General features: G+C 37.3%; 1 protein-coding gene across 1 annotated transcript in view; it reads right to left on the bottom strand.

Moving 5' to 3' along the window:
* Window positions 1-18,299, bottom strand: part of si:ch211-246m6.5 (von Willebrand factor D and EGF domain-containing protein) — a 77,958-nt gene extending 59,659 nt beyond the window's left edge. The window contains exons 1-9 of the mRNA XM_051911091.1: window positions 17,285-18,299; window positions 8,729-8,913; window positions 8,430-8,658; window positions 6,337-6,402; window positions 6,016-6,248; window positions 4,808-4,897; window positions 4,467-4,608; window positions 3,997-4,214; window positions 834-907 (exon numbers count right to left, since the gene is read on the bottom strand). Coding sequence (XP_051767051.1) covers window positions 834-907; window positions 3,997-4,214; window positions 4,467-4,608; window positions 4,808-4,897; window positions 6,016-6,248; window positions 6,337-6,402; window positions 8,430-8,658; window positions 8,729-8,913; window positions 17,285-17,369 — 1,322 coding nt within the window. The 5' untranslated portion in view covers window positions 17,370-18,299. The remainder of the gene's footprint in view (window positions 1-833; window positions 908-3,996; window positions 4,215-4,466; window positions 4,609-4,807; window positions 4,898-6,015; window positions 6,249-6,336; window positions 6,403-8,429; window positions 8,659-8,728; window positions 8,914-17,284) is intronic.
* Window positions 18,300-20,009: the final 1,710 nt, after the last annotated feature.

The raw sequence follows: 20,009 nt of genomic DNA, 5'->3' as shown, positions 1-20,009 counted from the left end.
CTATAGTGTACGTTTAAATCCATATCTATTGTCCATTCGGGCCATGTGTGCCTCTCTACTAGAGGAAATTGTGGCACAGGGCCGGCGTCTGTCAAGGACACATTCACTAATGAGGACAGTTCCCGCACACTTTCATAAAGATACCTCCTTCTGGGCTAAATTCAAAGAGTACAAGTACTAAATCTGCACCACACAAATCTGAAATTCAAAGTGACCTTTACATTCCTGCCTCATTACCTGAAAATGTACCATTTGAGCATCTGTCATGTAAAAGTCACAGAACGTACTGTATGTCGAAATAATCACAGGCTATCTAGAACAATTTAAAACATCCAGAGCAAATGTCAAAGAAAGAAATAAAAAGCCGTGGGTAAATTCATTGTGTTCCTTGGGAATCGAACCCACGACCTTTGTTTGTTGTTAGTTTCCATCAAAAGTAAAGATGTGAGGGTCGGTCAGGGAGTAACAGGTCGCTGTTGGAACATCTTGAACTGTGATATGCTTTCATAAAGATCCCTCTTTCCAAGCCAAATTCAAAGAGTACAAGTGATAAATCTGAGCCACACAAATCTGAAATCCAAAGTGACCTTTACATTCCTGTCTCATTAACTGAAAATGTACCATTTGAGCACCTTTCTTGTAAAAGTCACAAAATAATCATAGGCAATGTAGAATAATTCAAAACATCCAGCACAAATGCCAATGAAGAAATAAAAAGCCTTCAGTAAATTTTTTGTTGAGAATTGAACCCACGACCTTGGCGTTGTTAGCGCAGTGCTTTACCAGTTGAGCTACAAGAAAAAAAGGAACTTGTCATTTAAACACTATTTTACCTTCCATCAAACGTAATGATATGAGGGTCAGTCAGGGAATAACAGGTCGCTGTTGGAACATCTTGAACTGTGATCTCCATGCAGAAAAAAGAAAACATTGTTAATGATGCATTCATACCGGAAGCTTTTTGCAGTGCAAATTCGTCTACTGCTTACATAGAAAAATGACACTTCACTTTTACAAAAAAGCAGAGCAGCCACTTTATGGAATTAACTTAGTGTTGCTATGCTCTCAAAACATTCACAATTTAGACGTCATTGATGGGGATAATCATTGCGGAGCTACGCTGGCTCTAGCCTAATTATAACGCAGTAGAGTACAGTCTCTTCCCATTATTAAAGGGCACGGAGCAGCTTTCATGTTTACAGACAACACAGATGGTGGTCTGAAGCCGGTGGTGACACATTATTTAAGAAGACTGGCGATCTATGTGTGTTTACGTTTCTTTCCTTCTGAATTACCGCATTCTTGTCTGTCCTTTCAGTGTTGGGCTTATTAGAGGCTGTTTCTTTCTTTCAGCAGGGGTCAATTATGAGAGCTGTAAGGCCAAGTCACAGTATATTTCAAGTCTGGAGGGTTACAAAAAAGCTAACAATGGCTGGACACTACACTATTACTACTAGCCTACTTCTACACCACAAAATGATTTTCTTACTCAGTGTTTTTGTCTTGTTTTCCAATACATATATCTAAACTTTCTTAAATCAATCTACATTTACTTGAGAAGTAAAATTACTTAAGATATTAAGTCTTGTTTTTGGAAGAATTGTTTAAAATTTTGTGCTTAAAACAAGACAAAATAATTACCAATATGGTCAGAGAAATAAAAAATCTTAATTCAAAGGGAAAACAAGCTTCTGAAGCAAATGTATTTTGATTTAAGAATATTTAGATATTTGCACTCGAGAATGAGACAAAAACATGAGGAATTAAAGCTGCAAGCAGCATTTATCGGGGTTCAAGCATTTAAGACCTTTAAGCACATAAAAAGATATATTTTATTTAGCAAGCATATAAGCACTTAGATCATAGATGGAAAAGACCATTTACAGCCAATACAGGCAATTTAGAAAGGAAAAATATGGTTTTTAAAGGTTTTTTGACAGTTATAGCCCCACCTATGTTCCGATCTCCACCACTTTTTTGGGGTGTCCTCAGAGTGTGCCCATACATATGCGTGTTAATTTTGGTGAAAATATCTAATTTCGTTTTGGAGTTATAGATACTTATGTATATGAGAGCATAAAAAAATGACCCATGGGCGACTTTGATTGGATTTTTTTGCCACTTCCTATCAAAATTTTGACATTTGGGCAGGGACATTTAGTTAACTAACTTAGGTGCTGTGTTTCCTATGCTGGTTTCATCTCGATCGGACTAACGGTTTCGAAAAATATTCGCAAAAGTTTTTTAAGTGCTAAATCACAACGTTGCACAAACCATAAGCCGAAACCTGGCAAGTCTGGTATCGTTGGACTCGGCAAGATTTCAGAAGTCTAAGGACGTGACTCACGTGAAAATAAGTTGACCGCACCCAAAGTTATATACATTTTCAGCCAAAACCATTAAAAATACATGTTTTTTAAAGCTTTTTAAGTTATAGGGCCACCTATGGTCCAATCTTCATAAAAGTTTTCGTTTAGGATTCATAGGCTTTTGAGTATATTTTGCCACACCCATTTTCTAAATTACCCTGTTATAGTGACCCCAAAGGTAAAGTTCAACTTTTTTTTTGATAATTATTGATCTAGAGAGTCCAGAGAATTGTCCTGCATTGGTTTTGTTCCGATCGGGCAAAAAACCTAGAATTAGTTCGCAAAAGTAGTTTATTCAGATATTCGTGAATAATTAATGAACGATTTGATTGAAAGCATTGGTTCTTGAGGCAAAGTTGTTCAGAATGAGGAGATCTATCAAATGATATGCATATTGTGTGGATCTGTGAAACACCACGTGATTACAGAGCCATAAAACTCGTTAGCGCCAACTGGCCGATTTCTTTCAGATTTCTTACAGACCTCTAGGGCCATGAGTCGAGTTTCGTTCCAATCAGCCTCCGTTAACCTTGTCTAATAGGTGCTCAAAATTCATTGGCCAATGTCAGCCATGTTTTTTGAGATACGCCAATGTCCTCATAGACTACCATGCCCCCTTGGACCAAGACACTGCATGCCAAAATTTCAAGTCGATCGAACTAACGGTTGCATAGTTACAGCTGTTTTCAAGTTTTTTTTCAAGTTATAGCACCATTTAGTGTCCAATCGACACGATTGTTTTATTGTGACAAAAGATTGAGCCCCTACACATGTGTACCGAGTTTGGTGCAAATATCTCATTTTGTTCTTGAGTTATAGCCATTTTAGTAAAAGTGGCTCCGCCCTCATTGTTTGTTTTGGCGCCCCTTAGCAACCGTGAAGCAAAATTTCAACTTTTTTTTGATAATTATTGATATTCAGACTCCAGAGAACATTTCTGCACTGGTTTGGTTCCGATCGGGTCAAAAACCTAGGACTAGTTTGCAAAAGTAGGTTTTTCAAAAAACCCAAAATACCCGAAAATTTTGCCTGGGTGACAAGCAAATCCATCTTGTCTGCCTTAAGCCAAGGATTCCAACGATATAAGACACTTGAGCCTAGGCCTAACGGTTCAGGAGCTATGAGCCATTTCGTATTTTTGACTGCTGTAGCGCCCCCGTCAGGCCGTTCAGGGCGAGCCTTGGTGATGTTGTGGGCGGTAGGAGTACTACCAGCCCTCAAAGTTTCAAGTCTCTACGACTTACGGTTTGGTCTGCCCGATCACTTTTAGGGGAGAATGCTGATCCTCGGAAAATTTAACAATTACAATAGGGTTTCAGCGCTACGCGCTTGAACCCCTTACAAAGTAATTTTTTTGCAGCATACTGCTTATTTTGATGTGAAAAGTAGTACCAAAATAGATCATCATGGGTCAAGTTGTAAAAAAAAAAGCAAGAAAAGTCTATGACAAGTTCCTTGAAAACATTACCGATGTAAGTATATTGTAATCTCAAGCACTTCATTGTCCTGAAGGACATTTCAAAGAGAACTTTGTGTTTGTCTTATTAAATTAAAGATATTAATTAAGTACAAAACCACTCAAGCAACTAATATTACATTTTGAGATGCATGCTAAAGTTTCGCTAACCTTCAGTGCAGGAGGGTTGTAACCTCTCCAGAGGCGAGGGCTGCCTTCGGCGGGCTGAGTGGAAAGGAAGCTGGCCCGGTTACCGTCCCGGGTGAAATCAGTAACAGCGGTGAGAGTCACGGTACCCTGAGCACAGACGTTGTTTCGACAGGGCTGGGACAGCAGTTCGACCGAGCAGGATGATAAGGCCACGTTTGAAACCTCAGCGACTACATTGTCTGAGACATTCAGATAGAGATTATCAGTAGATATATCCTCAAATGAAAGGGAAAACTCAAAGACAAAGCGTTCTTGAGAGCAAAAGGATAATTCATGCACATCAGGTCACTTTCAAAGCCTTTTACCTCCATAAACCATGACAAGACATTTTTATGAATACACATATTTGTATCAGTATTCAGAAAAGAATCCTAAAGTCTACATAAAAATAAACAAGTTTGTCAGTGACTTACATACTAATATACACACACCTGATTCATGTACACTGAGAGCAAGAGACACTTTGCACCGGCGGTTGTGCTCGAACCCATGGCAGGGAATAGGTACTGTGCTGTATACGCTCAAAACATGCTTTTTAGCATCCTCACGGATGTGGAGGACATCTGGTACAAACTGCAGAAAAAGTGTTGGGCGGTTGGCCGAAGCCAGTGTAAACCACACATGATCATACAGCTCTGTCAGACATGGATAATTATGCAAAATAATGTTTGCAATGTTGCAATGTATATTTAGCCAGTAATTATAGCTTCAGGCGTTGTGGATAACGCATGATCCATCATAATTATAAAGAATTAGATATAACCGGATTTACCTTAATTCCCGCGAAAAACCCAGCGCTCTCTTTAGACGCCGATTGTGGGCTGGAGGAGTTTAACAGGAAGGTGGACACACTGCAGGAGAACTGTCAATCAAACCAGACTGTCATGAAGGTCATGCTGATTGAGCGCTACCAAACTAGAGAAATCAATAACTATACACTTTTATTATACTTTTATTTGTAAATCATTTTAACAATGAAAATAATAATTAAATAATTAAACATAATTTATCTGTAATAATTTTATTAATATGTTAGTATGGCTATATTCATTGTAAAAAAAAAAAAAAACAGAGGGGCCAAAAATCAAAGATATTTTTTCATAATGCATCAATGAATTTAATAACATTAACATTTACAAGCCATTTAAAGCCATATAAAGCCATATATGGCATTGAAACGAACTATGTTTGTTTGAGTGTTCTTTTGTGTGTGTATGAAGGATTTTCAGGTCCGTTTTGCCTGTATATGGGAATTATGGAGAGCTCAAGGTGTGTTTGTATGTATGCGTGTGTGTGTGTGTGTGTGTGTGTGTGTGTTTGACTAAGCCCAGCTGTGACACATGTTTAAGAGAACCTCACAACCCAAACCAGAATGATTGTGTTTCTTGAACGGGGGCCTCTGTGATGTAAAAACACATGGGTTTTTTATGACCACAAGTAGCGAAGCCCATCTCAAACTCAGTCTTCAAACCTCCTTCAAATTTCACATCAGAACAAATAAATAGGAATGAAATGAAAATGAAATCAAAACTTCTAGACAACATTCCAGCTTAGTGTTATTTATGGTTTGTATACACATGGTCTCAATTTGACCTTTACTCTTTCTTGACCTGATCTCACTTCCGTTGGAGCACTTTCTGAACTCATACGAGAGGTCAAAGGGCATTATGACTAAAGACAGACCTCACAAAAGAACCTTTCCTTTCTTGGTCTTGTGAGAAGTGAGTTTAATGGCTGTCTGGAGCGCATTACGCCAGAGGGAGAAAAAAAAAATCAAAAGATGATGGTGTTTTAAGACTCTGGTGCACCAGGCATGCCTTTAAATTCTGAATTACACAATTCACACGTATTTTTACCACTGCTGAAAAATTTGAAGCTATAGTAAACAACATTTTATCTTTCTCAATAAATCCTCAGCAAAATTTGACTTTCTAAATTAAAATTTACATTAAAACCACATTCTAAAATTGCTTCCTTTACCGTTTCTCCCAGTCTGAAGTGAACTCCGTCCATCTCAACCAGTGAGTACAGTCGAGTTGTTGTGTCTCGTCTGATCTCCACCTTCATGGTGTTGGAGGAGTATCTTGCCCACACCACCTGATACCCCACCGGCCATGGTGACGTCACCCCAGTGAAGGAGCACCGGAGGTGGACGCTGCTGCCGACCATTTCTGGGGTCACCAGGGGTTTTGAAGATAGTGAGGGAGCGTTTGCTTCAAAGAGGAGAAAAACAAGGTCATGAGATGAAATATTAATACAGGGATGAAATATATTGAAAATAAAATTTAAAAAAAAACGTACCCTTACATACGCCGTTAACTTCGGTTTCACCAGGTGGACAAGATTTAGGTGTGTATTGTGAAGCAGCTAAAAAAAAAGAAAGTCAAAAAGTCGTAACACTTTGTTTTTTACTCTCAAAGTATATATAAATGAATATTGAAAGGGGTGATGACATGAGAAATCAAATTTGCCTCGATCTTTTGACATATAAGAGGTCTTTGTACCATTAAAACATCCTGTGAGTTTCAGAGCTTAAAACGTCCTCTTCATTATAAACAAAGCATTGACTTAATCAAGCTCCAAAAAAACGGCTTGCTTTGATATTGGGTGATCTGTGATGTCACACAGGCAAATACATTTGCATATTACTGCCTCCACAGCAAAGATATTGATGAATAGTTATACATCATTGCACCATAGGCCCCGCCCATTCGATAATGTCTGACACTTGCCTACACTGGATGTGAGCATTGGCCCAAAAGCAAATAGAACCTATTATAATCAATGATCTTTACTAACATTATAAGTGAACTTCAAGGAACATATTAAAATATTTAAAATCTGTAAATATTTATTTTGTATTGAATAAATTAATTTTTTTTAAATAAAAAAATATTTATTTAGATTTTTTTTGCCAGCCCTATGATGAATAATACTTCCTATTTATTATTTAGGCCTTAATTTTGTGGCAGAAGATCAATCTGGCTTGTATGTGAGTTCAAACAACACATTGTGCTGTGGATCGAAACCCTGACTTTCATCCCTTGCCAAAACTTTAAAACCCAAACAATTTCCTTCTTCCTGTAGCCGTCATGGAAGTGTCATAAATCCGTGAAATATTGCATCACGAATCCAGTAATCTGATTTTCTCCCATGCAGAACTTCACTTACTAGAAATCGATCCCAAACTAAAAATGACCTGAATACTCTTGCACACGGTTGATGATACAGTCATTTATATGGATCTAAGAGATGTTTGAGAAAGTGAGAAAGGAAACATGGCCAGAAAAAGAGAAATATTGATCATCCATACTACAAGTTGGTGGTTTCTCTCTGGGCTGTTGCACAGGGAACATCTACAGATGTATGATTAAATAGACCAGAAACTCTTCATTGTTTCTTCTACTGGTACAAGTCTTGCTATATGTTTTAAAATCTATTACAGGTAAATTATGTCACTAATATTAATCCTAATCAATTAATTCTGCCTTTTCATTTCAAACATCACATTTGTGGTTTCACCATTGGATTTTGCATTAGATTTTGCATAACGACAATGAACTATTTATTTATTTATTTTTTTGACATTATTTTCATGACTATCTAACATTTTCACCAACATTATTTTTGCAAAAAAAAAGGCAAAAAATCTCATTCTCATCACTGCAATTAGAGAACAATAATGATACTATATATCATGGTTGTAATTGTTGTAATACCACAGTATCTTTAATTTATGCTTATTTAAAAAACAGAAAAACAAAATTAAAATAGAAAAGAAATAATATGAATACAAATATTATAAAATATTTTTTTTTTACAAAGACATTATAAAAATCTACTGAAATAACCATTGAAAATAATGTTAATTAAAGAAAATGTAAATGGTAAAGTAAATGGTCCATTCAATGTAAAGTCAAACATTTCATGGGAAATTTGTCATAAAAATAAGTTATTGATATTAAAATATGTTTAGTCTTAACATTTCTTATTTATTTATTTATACTATTATAATTTGTTTATAATATTATAAATAAATGAATAAATTGTTTTTACTAAATAAATTAGATATTTTTTCATTAAATAAAAATATTTAGGGCTTGCCAGAAGATCAGTTCTATGATGCATAACACTTCCTGTTTACTTTGAAATTTTATAGTATAAATAAATTTTAAAAAAAAATGAAAATAATAATAAAATATTAAATTGTTTATTTGCTTCATAAAAAATACATAAATAAATAAAATATATTTTTTTCTTTTGATTTATGGGATGAAATCTGACCTGGACATGATTTCACAATATTCACCACACGTAAAGTAAAGTTATTCATTTTAGGTATTGGTTTTGAAAAAGTGTTTGTAAAGTATTAAAAATGAGTCATGTAATTGTACCTTCCGCACAGTATCCCATGCAGCCTTGTGTCGGCTGCAGGAAGTACAGCAGGAACTCGCCACAGTTCCGGACCGAGATTGGGATGCGGAAAAGGCAGCAGTCTTTGGTGCTTCCATGGAAGAACTGCCACGTGGCACAGGCCGAGAGCTGCTTGACTTCTCCGGGCTTCGGAAGAGAGCTGTCCTTAAGAGACAACCACACCGGAGCCTGCGTACCACAGCGGTTCATCTACAAAAAGAGGCAGATATCAAGAAACTGCAGTCTGGAAACTGGTCAAAACTGATCTGGGACTGCTTACCTCAACGCAGTGGGTTGGCATCTCCGCAGGTTTGTTGTTTATGGAAAATCGGTACCATCCGGGCGGCAGCGAATGGTCACAGATCAGATCCTGTATTGCTGTGTTCTGAAGTTCAGTAGAGTCAAAATCGACGCTACGATATGCATTCCTCAAGGTCCTGTGTCCGCCGGGATAGCACTCTGGAGCTGGAAGAACCAAGGACACCATCAAACAAAGGCCTGTTTCCCTGAATTACAACCTTTTATATTCATAAAAGAGCTTAAAACAACCTTTCGGCAAAGACAAAGGTCATTGCTCAGAAGACAGCGAAGGAGAAGGTCGAAAACTATGTCATTACAGTGGCTTGAAAACGTCACTCAGGTTCATTAAAACCCAAATGGGGGTTAACGTGACCTCCTCAGTGGCAGACGTTTAACCGGGGTAAAAATAACACACCTTTTTCTGACCCTCTTTTCCTTGCTCATAACTTTACGCCACAAAGGTCGGCAGAATTGGCGACGTGTGTCTGGGTCTCACGGCAAAACGGAAAGACAAAAATAGACGTGTGACTTTCAGGCTAAAACCTTTTTAATCCCTTGCCATTTCTTCAGACAGCACATCTGTAACACCTTACCCTTCTCCTTCCGTTATCTCAGAGCCAAAGTGGGTCGGATGTCACCATCATGGCTAATTGCGCAGGTAAGGGGGAGCGACAGCCCCTGTGTCACTTTTTGTATAAGGATGCCTGAGGCCACCAGAACACTGGTAATCCTCTAATGCTCCCCTTGAACATGCTAATAGAAAGTTTGGGCTGGGTGTCATGCCATCTCTGTTAGTATATAATGAAAGTTGAGACAGGACAGATAGCAGCCGTTATAGACAAAACAGACTAGTGGGAAAATGTAGACTTTAGACAGTACAAAGGACTTTCACTTGGTGATAATGTCAGAAAAGTAACAAAACAAAATAGTCAGCAAAGCAAAACAAAACAAAAAGAAAAAAGCACAGCAACAAAACAAAAAGATAAAAGCAAAGCAACAAAACAAAACAAACAACTGTTTGGACAAATTTAACTTAGTAAAAAATAAAATAAAATAAACAAAATAAATAAAATAAAATATAAATAAACACCAAACCACAATGGCTGAGCATCATTACACCTTAGAAATAAGCAACTAGCAATTGTTTTAAATTTAGACTAATTTAAAAATTTAGAGCAGAAGTCCAAACAAAAATGCAAAAAACAAAAAACCCTAATAAATTGGACTTTCCTTGCAAATCATACACTATATTGCCAAAAGTTTTGGGACGCCTGCCTTTACATGCACATGAACTTTAATGACATCCCATTCTTAATCCGTAGGGTTTAATATGGAGTTGGCCCACCCTTTGCAGCTATAACAGCTTCAACTCTTCTGGGAAGGCGAGAAGGCCTGGCTCGCAGTCTCCGCTCTAATTCATCCCAATGGTGTTCTATCGGGTTAAGGTCAGGACTCTGTGCAGGCCAGTCAAGTTCCTCCACACCAAACTCGCTCATCCATGTCTTTATGGACCTTGCTTTGTGCACTGGTGCGCAGTCATGTTGGAACAGGAAGGGGCCATCCCCAAACTGTTCCCACAAAGTTGGGAGCATGAAATTGTCCAAAATGTCTTGGTAAGCTGAAGCATTGAGTTCCTTTCACTGGAACTAAGGGGCCAAGCCCAACCCCTGAAAAACAACCCCACACCATAATCCCCCCTCCACCAAACTTTACACTTGGCACAATGCAGTCAGGCAAGTACCGTTCTCCTGGCAACTGCAAAACCCAGACTCGTCCATCGGATTGCCAGACAGAGAAGTGTGATTCGTCACTCCAGAGAACACGTCTCCACTGCTCTAGAGTCCAGTGGCGCGTGCTTTACACCACTGCATCCGACACTTTGCATTGCACTTGGTGATGTAAGGGTTGGATGCAGCTGCTCGGCCATGGAAACCCATTCCATGAAGCTCTCTACGCACTATTCTTGAGCTAATCTGAAGGCCACACGAAGTTTGGAGGTCTGTAGCTACTGACTTTGCAGAAAGTTGGCAACTTCTGCACACTGTGCGCCTCAGCATGCGCTGACCCCGCTCTGTGATTTTATGTGGCCTATCACTTCGTGGCTGAGTTGCTGTTGTTCCCAATTGCTTCCACTTTGTTATGATACCACTAACAGTTGACCGTGGAATATCTAGTAGTGAGGAAATTTCACGAATGGACTTATTGCACAGGGGGCAACCTATCACGATACCACGCTTGAATTCACTTAGCTCCTAAGAGCGACCCATTCTTTCACAAATGTTTGTAGAAGCAGTCTGCATGTCTAGGTGCTTGATTTTATACACCTGTGGCAATGGAAGTGATTGGAACACCTGAATTCAATGATTTGGAGGGGTGTAAATAAGCAGGGAAAAAAAAAAAATTCCCACTGAGCCATATCTACGTACCAGAACATTACAGAGAGGCTAGAGTCTTGGACCCATCTAAAAACACCTTAGTAACCACCTAACAATGCTCTAGCAACCACTCAGAACACCATAGCAACACTCTAGTATTGTGTCTGCAAGTTTTACATGGGTAAGTGCTCATATTTTCATTTAAATATATATAAAGATCTATTTTGGCATAAATCTTCTCTCAGTGGAGTCTCAAATACAGACTTTGTTCAAAGGAACATGTTTCCACCAACCATTTGAAAGAAAGTCCACATAAAGCATAAGGACAGATGACCTTTGACCGTCATGAAAAAGAGCAGAAAATCTCTCCTCTAATCCTGTCTGCTTTGCAGAGGGAAGACGAGGCCAGGCCGAGAGGGCTTTCTGCCCCACTGGAGCGCTGATGAGATCATGTCTCGGCTGGTTTAGAGTCCATAATGCCTTGCTCTTTCCAGCCTAATTCAAGGATCATTACTCTGCAATTACGTCCTAAGCTGTACTCTTAGAGGTGTAATGGGGCAGGGTGAAGATAGAGACATTTAAGTGTTCATTTTATAAATTCTTAATACTGGTTTGGTGGGGAGATACAGGGATGATTTGAGGGGACGTTTCTTAAGGGGAGGTAATGGAGTTTCAAGGTGGCAGGCTTAAAGATACGATGACAGTAAAAGCATCTACTGGGTGCTCACTTTACTTTCCAAGCAAACACATCATTCACCGATTTGGAAAGACATATGTTGGAAATCTTCAATGTATGGTTTTGATATGTCTCATTGTCAAATAATAATAAAAATAAATAAATAAAAAGTGACCACAGCAAAGTGGCATCACAAACCTGTAATAAAATAAAATATATCGTACAGCAGCAAATTGACAACACATCCAATAAGTAAAATAAAATAAAATAAAAATATCTAAAAGCGACAAAAGCAAAGTGACATCACAACTGTAAAGTAAATAAAAATAAGATAAAGTAAAATAAAATAAAAAATATTGACCACAGTAAATTGACATCACAAATGTGAAATAAAATATATATATATATATAAAATAATAAGAATAACAATTGATATTACAAGTGTAGAAAAAAAAAAACATATAACATACAAGAGAGAGAAAAAAAAGAAAAAGATTTTCATTCTATCATTCATTTAACCTTAAAGAAAACACACCAAAAACTCAGAGCAGAGATTTTTTTTTTTTTTGCCTTTGGAGAAGATCTGAACAGAAAAGCTTATGTCAGAAGCTCATATTTAACCTATTTAAGACAGCAAGCCACATTTGGTATCCGTCTGGGCTTGCAAGGGTGACAACCACAGTCAAATCTTGCTACGCAAGGTCAAAGGTTCCACAAACACTTGTGTTTTCAGCCCCCAGAGAAAAGCTGGGACAAGAGCTGCTGGGTAAACACCTCAGACTGCCCAGTTAATTTGTTGACTTAGGGACCGGGTGGATTTCAGACACATCCACACCAGGAAAATACACTGAAAACTTCGGATTAGAAGCGAACACTGTCCAGTCTCTCAACAGCTAGTGACTGCAAAAGTATCGAAGATGGAAAAATGCAGTCAAAACCTCTGTCTTCAGAGGCTTTCAGAAGTGAAATTTAAATAAAAAAGAAAGAAGCAAAAAGGGTTTGACAGCCCAATATCATAGAAGAAACTTTTTAATTTCCACAAAGAACTTTTTATTAGTTCTATGTACTGGTGTTTTAAATTAAACAAAAACCAATACAGTGATCGTATGATGCTAATGCATCTTGAAGTGACCCAGACTACAACAAAGGACCACCTACTCAACTGTCAATCAGTCATTGTGCTAAAAAAGTTTTAAACGTACAAAAGAAAATGGTTGATAAAGATAAAGTTTTAATGGTGAGATAAAATTTTAATAAGAAATAGTGACATTGTGAGAAATACGAAATTGTGAGAAATACTATTGTGAGAGATATAAAGTCCCCAAAAAATAAAACTATATACTATAGAACAATATTTCAATGCGAGCTGTTCAAGCAAACACAAAGCTTCTTGAAAATAAGTTTCAAAAAGTTCTGAGAGAACGCAAAAGTTTTTCAAGCAAACGTAAAGCTTCTCGGAGGAAACGCAAAGCTTTTGTGACCAAAATACAGGTTTTCCTCCGATCTCATACTATTTGCATCGCCAGTTTTGCGTTCACTCAAAAAGTTTCGAAACATTTTGAGAGAACACAAAAGTTTTGCGAACAAATTTAAAGTTTCTTGGGGGAACGCAAAACTTTTCCCATCTCATAACGTTTCCATCACCAGTTTTGCACTTGCTAGCGTTTCAAGAGAACGCAAAAGAGCAAACGCAAAGTTTCTCAGATGGGAAGGCAAAACTTTTGTGACCAAAATACAGGTTTTCCTCTCATTTCATTTCCATCACAGTTCTGCGTTCACTTGAAAAGTTTCGAAACGTTTTGAGAGATTGTAAAAGCTTTGTGAGCAAACAAAATTTCTCAGGGAATGCAAAAATTTTGAGAGTGAAATATCAGTTTTCCTCCTAGCTTATATTATTTCCATCGCCAGTTTCAAACATAAAGTTTCTTTGAGGGAATTCAAAACTTTTACGAGCAAATGCAAAAGCTTTTAAACATTTTTTTTTTTCCCCCATCACCAGGGACTCCGTACAAAGTTGCAAATGTGAGATAAAAAGTTATATATAGATATAAAGTCATGCTTTAACCTGCCAAAACTATATAGCCAACTCAAGACTCAACTCCTACAGAGTGAAAAAAATTCGATGAGAAGGATCCTGCTGAACCTAACAAGCTGCAAAGAATCTTTATTTTAAGCATGTAGTGTTTAAGGATTGTTAAAGCTGGAGAACTTTCACACAAGTTCAGTCAATATGTGTGTGCGTGTGTGTAAAAGAGATGCAGGGCTGGTAAATGTGAGTTATCTGTTGTGACAGTCTGCCTCTCAGCTGAATGAAGAGCTGATTACACAGCAGGAGAGGAACAGCTCCAGATATTCACACTCTCCAGCCCCAGAGAGAGATATTTTCATTCAAAAAATGGTTTGGTGAGTCTGGGTCTGTTGCGTTTATGAAATATCAGTGACCACAGGAAACTGTCCTTGATATTAAGGCGAACGTCTTTCACAGTTTCGCACTCATCCATTTCCTCCTCTTGGTCAGCCAGGACTTCACCCAAACTCTGAGGACTCAGTAACATTTCTTTTTCACTCAATTGTGTTGAGTGAGGCTCATGAGGAATGAGATCACATGACCAAAACGTACAGCTGTCAGACATTTAATAAAGGCTGAAAAGTCAACACTGATGATGCACTGAAGAAATATCACAGAGAAGGACTTGTTCACGGCCTGAAGAGTGAACACAGCTGGGAGGACATTGTGTAAGAGATGATACCAAAAATTGAGACATTTAGCCAAATGTCTTGTGTAAAACTCCACACAAAATTAACATTATGCTCAAAATATTTTCAGCACAAAATAATTAACATACAATCCTGTCCAAACCTTATAATGATATTTATTACAATAATGTTGGTTCTGGTGACATGGAATCAAAAACTGAACCATTCCTGATATGAACTAGATTAACAGATTCAGCATAGATGACCTGCTAAAATGTTCTGCATTTTTGACTGAATTAAAACATTTTTTTTTGAAAATTTGAATCCATAACCTCTCTCAAATCAGACTTGAAGCTAAATATTTACCGCTATACACTTAAAGGCCTCGATATACTTCAAGCGAAATCGAAGAACAAACTGATGTGGCATAATTTCAAACAAAATCAGGCCAAAACGAAGTTCGTTTTGTGTTCGTTTTAGGAGTTAGAAACAGCTTGCCAAAGCAAACATTCCAGAAAAGTCACTCTTTTTCATGTTTAATATGGTAAAGATTATTTTAAGCTATACGTTGTATAAAGTGGTATAAAAAAAATAAACTTTGAGCTTTGAGCAGAGCTCATGCAAAACATATCCACATTGCTATGATCAAATTCTTTTCTTACACTTTATTTAAAAATGCTCTCTGTTTTCTAAATTTTGTTGTGTTTATTTTGTTATTTTGTGCGTGCAGCACATATTTACATATTCATCTAAACTTCGCTCTCAGCAGTGGCATCAGATGTACGCTAACAGTATATCGTTGCTCATGTATATTATACTTCATTTTACCCCTATGCAAAAAAAGAAAAAGCACTTCGCCGTGAGTATATCGGGGCCTTTAAGGCCCTGATATGGTGTGACAATTTCAAACAAAATCAGGCCGAAACTAATTTCATTTGGAGTTTGTTTCGAGAGTTAGAAACAGTTTGCCAAAGCAATCTTTCTGGAAAAGTAAACACCTTCAAACTACCATTGGTTCGTGGTGATTACATAATAGGGAGGTGTGGCTCTGAGGCTCCGCCTTCTTTGACAAGGAAAAGTTCTCCGGTTCATTTCTTCTGTTCAGTCCGTTGAGGTCAGATCCGAGTAAAAACCGGAAAGTTGCTTTATAGTAAAAGCTGAAGGTGTAATTCTAATTGAAAGCGATACTGACACAGTTTTTTTTTTTTTTTTTCATGTTTAATACTGTAAAGCTGCTTGATTTAAAGCAATCTATTGTATAAAATGCTGTAAAAATAAACGTGACGTGACTTGCACACATATGCACATTGCTATGATCAGATGCTTTCTGTACTGCTGTTTTCTCACCACTGTCATTTTTGTTGTGTGTTTAATTTTGTTATTGAGAAGAAAGTGAAAAGCACATATTTAGATATTCATCTAAATGCCGCTTCTAGCAGTATGGGTGGCATCAGGATGTACTTCTTTTTACCCCTAAGCAAAGAATGAAAAAGAACTGAGCTGTGAGCATATCGGGGCATTTAAGTTTTTTAGTGTCCCTGGTGGTCTGAGAAGGATAGGACTGTAGGATAGGACAGAAGATATAGGCTATTTTAAAAGTTATTGTAAAATGTTAAAGTCTCTAGATCTATAAAAAATAAAATTCAAGTCATTAAAATTTAAATACAAATGAAATGTACTTTTCTCTTTATATATATAAATAGAAAAAGAACATTGTAATGCACATGATAGGCCGGCCAATTGTTCAAACTGCGTGAATGCCTGTCTGCATTTACACAGGTCTATAACCTGTAATGGCACTGAGGCATGAGCTGGAGGAAAGGACAGTAAAGATATCACAACCTCACTAATCAGTTTGACCCCACAATCATGAGGCTCACATTCCCACAATTACTGCACCCCTGAGGCTTAATACTCACCTACTGACTGCTCTAATGACTGCTGAAAACATCTGCACAGAGAGAGAGAGAGAGAGAGAGAGAGAGAGAGAGAGAGCGTCGTTTTCTCCACAGAGCACGTTAATTCTATCCGAACTGCGCAGACAGACTCTCCATTTGGTGCGCAGAGTTAGAAGTAAGTTTCGCTCAGATTTCAAACAGATGCTCAATCCCTCTGGAAAGAACCGGGATATTGAGCACTAATGAAAACAATGTCTTTGGATTGAAAGCACATTTATCTCAACACCATGTTCCTGACGCAGCCAGACAAAAATCTTACGCAAAAACAAAGTTTTAAACATGTTATGAGGTAAAAAATAAAATAGCCTGCATATTAACATAAAACACAACAACAACATAGCATATTTATAAATTAACAAATAAGCAAATACAGTTAAAAACAAATAAAAAGGTAGGCTATAAGGTTAGTCAAAAAAATTACCTAGTTAATAACAAAAATAACAATAAAGAACAAATGATTAAAAAAAACTATTTAACCCATAAAACTACAGAGGTTACTTATAAATAAAATACAGCAAATACAATACAGTATGTATAAACAAACCAATGCAATAATATAAAAACAAAATAAAAATAATTAAATAAATACAGAAGCATCATAAATGATGACGTAAAAAAGTGAAACATTTTGAAATGGGAATATGTTAAGATCTTGAGTAAACAAGCAAGCATTTCATTTCAACACTCAAAGCTTAAAAGTTGCACGTGCAACTGCTAAAACTCCAGTCCTTATTTCCATCAATACCGCAATCCACACAGAAACAATCGTCTTAATCGTGCGCACATGCATTCAAAACATCGTATTTAATTAAAGGATGTTTTTGACTTACCCAGCTGCGCAAGTAACTTCAGAGGTAGTAAACACAAGCACCAGATGCAGATGGATGACTTTAAAAAGAATTTAAAAAGTTCCATGTTTGACTCTCACAGTTACGCGTTTTTACACGGGGATCCCATCGGAAAGTTTTGATTGTTACACAAAAAAAAGTTTACGGAGTGATTAAACACTCTGCTTCTGATGTTGGCATTTATTCCTCCCAAAAAGACTAAGGAAGTTTCCTTGCACACAACATATTGTCCTTAATTTATGGGCAGTAAGAGGAGTCTTGGACCATTTTCCCTTGTGTGTGCGCGTGTAAACAGTCAGCTGTCTTGAAAGAGTGAAGGGGGCACTCCGAGTCAGAAGCCCTCAATTAACTGGAGAGTAGGAGGACATTTACAGGGTCTCTCTAGTGAAACAAACTCACAAAAGCTATGAAAACCTCGGAGAAAGGTAATTTACTGAAACTAAATTGGAGAAAAGATGATTATTTCCACATTAAATTGGGTGAAATCGCTTTTCCATGGGGGAATGTTTCTGCACAAGACTTTACACTCTTAAATATGCTTCCCATTAAAAGCGAAAAGGATTTTTACAGAAGAACTTTATAGAGGTCCACAGAGAATTTTCTAATATCTAGCTCAATGCTTTTGACCTGATGGGTTACGGACAGAGAAACAAGGCTAAATGCAAACAATTGACCGCAAATACGCTGAGTAAAATGGTGTATGTAGGCTACACGCAATTTTTTTTTTTTTTTTTTTTTTTCCCCACTCAGAAATTGCGAACTTCACAAATAATTACAAAGAAACGGCAAGTAAAAATGTAATTCAATGCAGAACTTTAAGTAGAAAGTCTTTAATAGTATTTTCTTGTAAAATGTACTCCAATAATCAATACATATTTTTACAGTGTAAATCTGCATAGTACTAGCAAAATAGATAAAAATGCTTTTATTCCAGTAATAGTATATAAAATCACATTTATTTATTGTTTTAAAAGTGAATGTTTATTGTGCTGTATTTATGTACACACAATACATGCTATCCTAACTAACACGTTCTGCTGTTGATTTTCGTATTCAGCATGTAATTTTTGCATATTATTGGGCCTATGGTATCAATTTCATGTTGAATACTAAATTAATTTTGTACAATAATATTTATAAAAAATATTTTGCTCAAAAAGTGCTCACGAAGTTTAAAACCATCCTTCATCACATTCCCATTCCTCTTCCCTTTCCCCATTTAAAGTGGGTCAGTCTCAAACAAACTACGGATAGACCTCAGTGTATTTTTGCTGAACAAAACTCTTAGATTCCACAATACAAAAATAAGTGTAACCACTCATCAGCACGAAACCACAAAAATCCATATAAAATAATGAGATTACAAAACAACATCAGACAAAGAACAAAAACAAGCACAGGCCCATTTGTACTAGCTAAAAGCCATATGACAACCAATTAGGACAGAAAACAGGAAACATAAATTACATATGACAGCCTTCATAATAAGAGTCCTCAAACTTTAAAACATTAATCTTGTTAATTATATTATTAGCATTAGCACAAGCTGAAATGGTTGTGCTGCTTAAAGAGGGGTGTGTGGAGGGAGGAGGGGGGAGAATGGACTACTAACATAAAAAAAATGGATGGATAAATCTATGTTTGAGGGGTTGAGCTGTTGTGGGAACAATTTTTGAATGCTAACACATGTACAAGTGCTTAAAAGACCCCAGATGGGCTTAATTTTACCACTTTGGTTGATACCTAAAATCGATGCACTGAAACATAGAAGAACTAAAAGACCATCTGAAGATTCAAATATAACATCTTTACAGCGGTAAAGGTTTTTTGAACCCTATGTGCTTCAAAAAACAGTGAGAAACCTTTCATTAAAAAAAAATTAAAAAAAAAAAAAAAAAGATTTTAGTCCTTGCCATTTCACCACACTTTCAGAGTGAGTTCTAGTAGCTGAGAATATCTGGCACTTTTCAATATCAGCTGATCTTCTTGGAAGCATCCAGCTTTTGGTCTCAAGCCTTCAGGCCACCACCTTGCCTCTCAGGGCTTGTTCTTCTCCAAACCAAATTCCTGACTGGCCAAATGTGTATATCCCTCTCAATCCCTTGGCACAGAGCGACTCGGATGCCACCTGGAAGTGGGTGAGATGGTTGCGCTGCCTGAGGCTGAAGTTTTAGCCGTTATATCCGCTTCTAATGCCTGCAGTCTGGCTGAGAGCAGAAGTCAAGGTCCCTGTCATGAACTGGCTTTAGAGAAAGTCTTTGGGTCTCATTCACCCTCAAGCTGTTGGATTAAAGTTCAAACCTCATGCCAAGGAAGAGCCTTTGGACTTGGGCTGAAAAAACCCTTCATCCCTTCTTACAATTGATGTGCATCTCTGAGAAGGGATTTTCCTTTCAGCTGCAGCTTTGAATAGAAGATCCCCAGAAGTTGTGATCAAGGACCAGTGGTATGTTCTGAAATCTTTTATCATCATAAGAGAAATATAAAAATTTTCTCAGATCATCTGCCTGGGACGACAAAAGCTTCTAGACTTTACACTTGAGGGAAGCCTTTGGAGATCCATTTTTTTTCTCAGCAACTGAGTCACCAGACAAAACAGTGGGAAACGTCTGGAGTCTGGAGATGGTTTACATTACAGTGTGGCCAAATACCTGCCTGTACCATGGTTATTATCATTAACTAAAATTTTGAGCGCTGTTGAGCAGAT

This window comes from Ctenopharyngodon idella, chromosome 10 (assembly GCF_019924925.1).
Source record: "Ctenopharyngodon idella isolate HZGC_01 chromosome 10, HZGC01, whole genome shotgun sequence".
Taxonomy (NCBI): Eukaryota; Metazoa; Chordata; class Actinopteri; order Cypriniformes; family Xenocyprididae; genus Ctenopharyngodon; species Ctenopharyngodon idella.
Note: the sequence above shows the minus strand (reverse complement) of the source record. Positions and strands in the feature narration are given on the sequence as shown.